The sequence below is a fragment of the Pundamilia nyererei genome, unplaced genomic scaffold (assembly GCF_000239375.1).
Source record: "Pundamilia nyererei isolate P.nyererei 1_Seehausen unplaced genomic scaffold, PunNye1.0 scaffold00220, whole genome shotgun sequence".
NCBI lineage: Eukaryota > Metazoa > Chordata > Actinopteri > Cichliformes > Cichlidae > Pundamilia > Pundamilia nyererei.
In genome coordinates this window covers 935,747-943,367 of record NW_005187621.1, presented here as the reverse complement: position 1 = coordinate 943,367, position 7,621 = coordinate 935,747, and the positions used below count along the sequence as shown (strand labels likewise).

At 45.4% G+C, this 7,621-nt stretch overlaps 1 protein-coding gene across 10 annotated transcripts in view; it reads right to left on the bottom strand.

Annotated features, from left to right (window-relative positions):
• Nucleotides 1-2,045: 2,045 nt before the first annotated feature.
• Nucleotides 2,046-7,621, bottom strand: part of LOC102193141 (CLIP-associating protein 1-A-like) — a 39,804-nt gene continuing 34,228 nt past the window's right edge. The window contains exons 21-31 of one of the 10 annotated variants that reach the window (XM_013914734.1): nt 7,230-7,424; nt 6,719-6,823; nt 6,442-6,498; nt 5,093-5,190; nt 4,939-4,968; nt 4,360-4,607; nt 3,595-3,658; nt 3,326-3,328; nt 3,028-3,191; nt 2,409-2,631; nt 2,046-2,227 (exon numbers count right to left, since the gene is read on the bottom strand). In XM_013914734.1, the coding sequence (XP_013770188.1) occupies nt 2,084-2,227; nt 2,409-2,631; nt 3,028-3,191; nt 3,326-3,328; nt 3,595-3,658; nt 4,360-4,607; nt 4,939-4,968; nt 5,093-5,190; nt 6,442-6,498; nt 6,719-6,823; nt 7,230-7,424 (1,331 nt within the window). In that variant the 3' untranslated portion in view covers nt 2,046-2,083. The remainder of the gene's footprint in view (nt 2,228-2,408; nt 2,632-3,027; nt 3,192-3,325; nt 3,329-3,594; nt 3,659-4,359; nt 4,608-4,938; nt 4,969-5,092; nt 5,191-6,441; nt 6,499-6,718; nt 6,824-7,229; nt 7,425-7,621) is intronic. The other 9 variants (XM_013914738.1, XM_013914737.1, XM_013914736.1 and 6 more) reach the window with 9 other exon arrangements.

The following is a 7,621-nucleotide window of genomic DNA, read 5'->3' as shown; positions in this document are numbered from 1 at the left end:
TGACACAAGACAGACGCCAATTATCAGCGCCGGAGAAGACATCGTGAACGCTTCCTGGCCATCTGGTGTAGATGTTAGTGAAACTGTTGGAAAGACAACATTGGAGAAATGTGAACATTTTATTTGTACTGCATAATCTGCAGATTCTGACAGAAATCAGCAACTATCCTTTGAAGCACCGCTCCTCTCTGAAACAGCAATAAGGATAATTATTAGGCCATATGTAAATAACAAAATAACTTTATAACTTAAAGCAAAATTGGGAAACATAAAGTCCGAAACAAGTCTTTATATTAAGGGCCAACAGTCAAACAATATTGTTTGCTCTGTGTCTAAACAGAACGCGTTGTGTGTGACGTCGTCTTTTGTGCATGCGGGCCGCTTTGAGGGTTCACACAGGAGCACGTTTGCTGTCACATTTTATTTGTAGTGTGAACAAGCAGACAGAAAAATCTGATTTGATCAAAAAATCGGAATTGAGCATTAAGACCTGCAGTGTGAACGTAGCCTTAGATACTTCAGTGTTGTGGGACTTTTAAAGTAAAAGTCCCCAGTTAATTTTAAACCTTTACACCTTCAGACCTTCAGAATAAAAGCCTTCAATTTCATGCACAAGTTTATCAGCATGCTTTAATGCCCAGACCTTTTTTTGTTTTTAAGTAAACCTGTTTACCTCCAACCTTTCAACAGTTAGTAACAGACAAAGTCCAGCAGTAACAAAAACCGTACCACAATTTCTCCACAAATTTAGACAGAGTGCTTTCAAAGATTAAATCCTCCCACAGAGAAATCAACTCTGAGTAAACATGGCTTCAGCCATGTTCACTTATTATAACCCTGGCTTCCACTTTAAAGTGGACCTATTGTGCACCATATTTTAATTCTGGGCTTTGCATGATTTACAGTTCAAAATATTCTTTGTTTATTTTATTCTAGTTTGTCCACAATTAAGCCAGCTTTTTTCTGATTGGCTGCCCTTTGCAAACTCAAGGTTTGAACAGCAGGTGGGTGGAGCTTCTGTGACAAAAAAAACCCCAAAAACTGAGAGTTTGGAGCAATTTGACCTCTTGTTAAGTGTCAGGATTTATACATCGGGGAAACCAAACAACCTTTGGCGAAGTTGATGGCACACCACAGAAGAGCTACCTCGTCAGGCCAGGACTCTGCAGTGTATTTACACCTACAGGCCAGTGGACACTCTTTCAATGATGAGGATGTGCACATCCTGGACAGGGAGGAACGCTGGTTTGAGCGAAGAGTCAAGGAGGCCATTTACGTGAAAAGGGAAAGACCATCTCTGAATCGAGGAGGGGATCTAAGGGTACATCTGTCACCATCTTACAATGCTGTGATTGTAGCCATTCCCCAACTCTCTGTGAATGGTACTCATGGCCATTGGTCAGTGGTTGTTGATCAATGGTCATGAGAATTTGCATAATTGTGATGAAGGAACTGACCTCCCAGCCCATTGTTCCTTCAGTGGGCTGGTTTCAGTCATTATGCAAATGTACAGTTTATAAGATTAGAGAAACCTGTAGTCAGCTGAGACTGAAGTCACTTGGATGAGTGACGAAACGTTTCTCTCACTGAAAACGCTACGTCCAGAGGAACAGAATCAACTTTTGGAGATCTGTACAAAGACTGCGATTCTCTGAAACTTTGACCATTTTAATTGGAAGAGGAAAAAATATAACAGGAAAAATAAAAGTAATAGTTCTGTTAACATGCAGCATGTCAATTGAACTTGTTAAGCAAAAGCTAAAGGAAGCATTTATCACTCAGTTTCCTTTCAAATGATTCGAATGTTTCATGTTTTACTGTAAAGGTTAAAGGTCAGACTCATGCCTGATAATAAGAGAAATATCATAATGGTCGGCAGAGTTAGTCTTAAAGCTGCACTCAGCTGCAGCATCTCATGCACACACCTCAGGTACACGGATACCTCTCCACCTTTTTCACCGTTTGCCAGCAGTTAGTGCTGAAAAGCATTCACAGAACCCGCTCACACTCTCAGGTTAATGTCCTCTGTACGCGGGCCTGAACAAACACGCTCACAGCAGCTTCCCGCTTCTTTGTGACCGGGTTAGACGAGGTTATTCACGCTGCGCATGCTCACTGGTAGAGGATCTACCTGCTTGCACCTCTCCTCCAGGTTGCCCTCCCCGGGCAGAGAGGCCACGGTGCTGGTTCGGCCTGAGAAATCCTCCCCTGCCCAGTTATGAAGGGTCTAAGGGTGAGGTGGGTGGAGGAAGGACCATTAAGGGGGAAAAATTTAAGACATGAAAAAAAACCAAAAAAACAGAACAAAACAACTGAAAATATAAAAAAAATGAAACATTTAGAGGAATTTAAAGGGATGAAAAGGGGGGAGTGTTTTAAGGAAGACGGAGGCTGACATGCCCTCCTACCTTGCGGACATCGGAGCTCTTGGGCTCGGTGGTCCAGGTGATGATGCGAGAAACGGCGAGGCGTGTCTCGCTGGAGTTGACAAAGTCGGCCGGGTCCATCTGCCTGGCCAGAGCCTCGATGTAGCGCAGGATGGCCACCTTCACCTTCAGGTTGGGGGTCTGCGTCTGATCCACGATGAAGCGCATCAGGATGTTGAACTGCTGCTCGTATGGGAAGGACTCCCTGCATGGAGGCGGGAAGGAGGAGAGAAAAACATGGTCAGAACACGAGATGAAGTTACACCCTCTTTTTTATTGACAACAGCTGCTCTTGCTTCAGTGAGTTCACACAACATACTTTATATTATATTTCCACATATTCTAAAGTAATTTATAAACTTTTTTAAAAAACATTTAGTGCAAAACATCTCCTGTGCTCCACCTGCAGGACCAAATTAAATAACAGGATCACTTTCCCCTTTACTAAAACTGTGACTCGTTGCTCTTTTGTGTTATTTCCTGCACAGAGGAAAGTCCCATTAATTACTTTAAATCCAGTTTGGTTGATTGGAGTTTAATTTGCTGCAGGATAGAAGCATACAGGACTTTTCTTTAGTGATGAAAAGGTTTCAGTCTTAACCTCGTGACATCCAGAGCCTTCTGGACTTTGGCCTGGACAGAGCCCAGCAGGTCGGCGCCCATCTTCTTCAGCAGCTGTGTGAGCAGGACGAAGAGCCAGTCCAACAGGTCGTCCCTGTGCAGCACGATGAAGTCCACCAGAGTCTCCAGGAACATGCTGAAGACCTGTCACAGAGTCAGGGGTGATGATGAGGAGGAGATGTTTGAGTGTTTGTCTGCACATGTTGGTCTGAGACGAGTACACACGCAGTGAAATATGACAGCAGACAGTTCTCATGTGAGTGAGAGCAAACACTTACTCTCTGGTGTTTGTTAGAGTCCGCATCAGCGAGGAGGCATGCAACAAGAAAACACACACTGTTAGTTTGTCCTGCTGTTAGTGACGACACGAGAGCAGTGAAATCAGCCACGACGCTCACGTCCCAGCTTCAGAGTCACAACAAACTCCCAGGTTTATCCCTCCGGCTCTCACTGTCCCCTCTCTCTCCACAGGAAGTGTGAACTGCTGCTTTCTGACGTCGGCTTTCACTTTTAATAAGAGTACGTGTGAAACATGCTGCCGTCTCACCTTGCTGTGAGGGTCCGCAAACATCCTGGTGAAGATCTCACAAAGCCTCTTCAGCTCCACACGACTGAAACAACAGGCACGGTTATTTTGTTGCCAACAGAAAGCTTTTATGTGCAGACAGAGTAAAGAAACAGGAGACATTACAGTTCTGTACTTTACTGTAGCTTCATTAGATAAACTCGACTTTGAGAGGAAGAGAAAATAGTGAGGTGAGAAGCACACTCATTTTCTCATATCCTTTTTTGTTTGTTTGTTTTAAACCAGAGGAGTCGCCCCCTTGCATTAATAAAAAAAGACCAGGGGTCATGAGAAACTTGTATCTAGTGATGGGTGTGGCTTTTTAGACTAGAATACACGTCCATCACTATATACAGTGTATAGCTACAACAGAGCAAGTTCGCTGGAGATCATCTCCTGAACCGCGCACAGTGCATTTCCAGTAGCTGAAACAGATCTGAACAGAAGTAGGAGTGTGCTGAAAACACAGCCTCTGGATCTCAGCCTGGACTGACCACTAAAATCTCTCTGCTTTAACCTTTCTGCTGACTGTCAGCATCAAGGTACAAGGTTGATTAGAAGTGTACAAAGACTACAAGGTTTCTTTTATTAAACCCTTCTTTAACAAAACTCCTGACATTAAACTCATAACCCAGCATGTTTCCTTACGATTAAACCTTATCCACCGCCCCTTTACATCAACCAAAAGTCCTCAAACCTGCAGAGGCGGAGCTTTTCAGACCTGTTTTCCACTGTTGGCACACCCACCTGAGCATCCTCTGGCTCTTGAGCAGGTTCTGCAGTCCCAGCAGTCCCTCCTTCCTCTCGGACCAGTTGGCGCTGGCACAGTGGTTCAGCACCTCCGCCACATCCTCCGTCTGACGTAGGTAGTGCGGCGCCACGCCGCCGTTACGTGAGCTGTAGGAGCGCTCAGAGCAGGCGCTGGAGGCGTCGCTGTTGGCGTCGTCGTCTGAGTACATCCCCGGCGACTCGAACCGCCGCCTCACTGGCCTCCGCTACATCAGAGAGGAGATGAGAGAGGCTAAGTGTAAAGACGAGACTTCACAGGGTAAATGTACAGCTGTCAGAAGAAGTAGCATGCAGCTACACAGGCAGACTCATGGATGCTTCTGGTGTCATCGCATGAGATGGATGAGGTTACTTTGGGGTGTTTCCCCCCTCTCTTCCATATGAGTCCATATCAACATGCTGCTTTTAATGGAGCGATAAGCAACCTTTACCAAGCTAAAACAACTTGAAATAAAGCAAATCACTGCATCCATGTTTAAAACGTGAAAGTCAGTGTGCACAGCTCATGCTCTGCATGCAGTGACAGGTGAGATCTACCTGTACCTTACTCCTCGAGTCTCCTAAGAGCTGAAATGTACAAAGTCCAGAGAGAAAGAGCAGAGAGGGCATTAACAGAGCTGAAAGAGCTGCGACAACATCTTTGATTCACATTTGTATTCACATTAAGGCAAAAACAGTTTTCTCTTCTCACCAGAGCATCGGCGACCGCAGCCTCGACTTCGGTGCCCGTGTTGAGGATCCTCATGGCATTGACTGAGGCAGAGATCCGAGCCTGATGGGACAGCCGGTCTGATGGGAGGAGGTCAGAGGAGGAGAAGCAGTTTGATTACAGAGGCTTTAAAATCCACAGGCACGCCTCAATATTAAACAGAAACATCTCCTTCATGTAGAACTGATGATCAATAACAGTGACGTGAGTCTTGGTCCCGTTTTTGTGAATTCAGACAATTTAATGAGTTCAAATTACATGAGAAGAATTTGTGTTATTTACCTGTGCAGGTTGCAAATTTTTAAGTAACTGCTTTAAACCAGACCAAACCCACAGTGATGAGCAGAGAGGCTGTTTGAATGTAATATAATATAACACAAGTCCAGATCTGAGCAGCGAACAGCCTGTTTAATCAACTCAAATACAAAGAAATGCAAAACACAAGCAGAGCTCCAGAAGTAAAACCCAGCAGCGCTCGCTAAAAAATGTGAAAAATAACAAACTTCATAAACTGCATGAGAGAAATAAACTTCATGATGCTCTGCAAAAAAACAAAACACCAAACTGAAGGAGAAGCAAAACTTTATCTTCAATATTTACAAGCATGAACTCCTGTTTCCTGTAGCCGTTTCATAGCAACAGGTAGGGGTGTAACGATTCGCCTGATCCATAGTCAGGTTAATTACAAAACATACGGGCAAGTATTTGCTTTATCACGGGCATGATCAGCTGATAATGAATTAAGTATTCCCAGTTTTCTCTTTACTTGAAGCATCTTTAGCTTTCACCATGCTAACAGCCCACCGACAGCCCAACTCATAATGATGAGTTTAATAAACAAAAACGAGGAACTTTGTTAGAGAATCTTGACTGTTTTTGTGAGTATGTTGTACTCTGGCACAGAGTATTCCACCTTAAAGCTGCACCAGCTTATATTTATCTGACAGATTTACTGGGTGGAGGCAGGAGACTGCGGACGTTTGCACCCTGATTCAGAACCGTTACACCCCTGGTAGCGATAAACATGACAAAGGCAGCTATGACTGTCAGGACCAGGCCAGACTGGTTTAGTACCGCCCCCTGTAGGTGAATGAGATGTACTGCTTTACGTGCACCAGAGTGGGAAACTTCACTTAAGCATCTTTAAGGTTTATCTGTGGCTGGAGGCTACATCTGATTGCTCTGTAAAGGTTTCCAATATCTGACTGATTATTGATTACTTCCCACTCTGACCACAGGAGGCAGAGTCGACTTTGGCCATGCAGGGTGAGGCAGGAAGCTTTGAGCCGCTTTTGTTTTCGTTATCTGTTTAAATCTGCTCCACTGGTCACCTGAGTAGCACTCTGCAGAGGACAGGGCGCTGGTGGAACGGGAGTGACGGCGGGACGCTGAAGGAGGACGCAAAGTTAAGGAGAGACCAGGAGTGAGGATGTTATTTTACAGAGGAACTTAAAAGACAACAATTAGCTGCACTTTAAAGGATTACCAGCAGACACAACCTGGACAATTAGACAGAGAGCATGCAGATAAAAAAGCAGGAAAAGTAAGGATTTAGTCAGACAGACGTCTGAGATCGTCTCAGCCTTCAGTCTTTGATACCATACTCACCCAGGGGGGAGAAGCCCCGCGCCGGGCTGGTGTCGCGGCTGCTCTCGCGACTGGTTTCACGGCTGCAGCCCTGACTCATGCTCGGTCGAGGGATGCGACTCCGGGCTGCAGAGGCGGACACACAGACAGACAGAGAGCGGTGCAGGGAAGAGAGGTTAGGCAGACATGACACACCTGAAGCCCAGCAGAGACGGTTAGTGAGTCAGGCAGGCGAGCGAGACAGAGACAGAGAGGGGGGAGGCAGCAGGTGTTAGCATCAGGAAGACGAACCAGGAAGATCTTTCGCCTCCAGTCGAGCGTGCAGGTCGACTCACATACAAGGAGTCCGATCTGCCAATTCTGACCGGCTTTACTGTTTCAGACAGCATCATATTTATACCAAGTTCTCAGATTTTTACTTTCAGTAATTCTTTTTCCACTTTTTAACTTGAACTTCTTCACAAATGCTCCCAAACCTGTGTTTTAAAAAAAATGCTTTCATTTTTAAATGTGTCTGTCTTCCCTCCCATACCCGTGCCTGATCTGGTGGGGCTGGTCTCTCGGCTGCAGCCCTGGCTGCGGTGACCTCGAGGTCGGCTCTTGTCGGTCAGGCTGGTGGAGGTGCTACCCGTGGCGGCGGCGGTGGCACCGGTGCCCATGGTGGGCCTGGGGATCCGGCCATAGGTGGAGCTCAGCAGACGCCCGGGAGAGCCTGACCGACTCCCAGCTGAAACACAGGAAGACATATTTCGGTGAACCAGTTCATATGTCTGTCACACCTTTGTTTAGGTTTCCAAATAAGTGGTAAGATTAGAAAAGTATGAAAAACAGTTACAAATCCATTTTTTAGTCACAGAAATGTTATTTAAGAAAAACGTTTATATTTGTATTTGAACAGACTGATATCTAAATTTGATCTATATC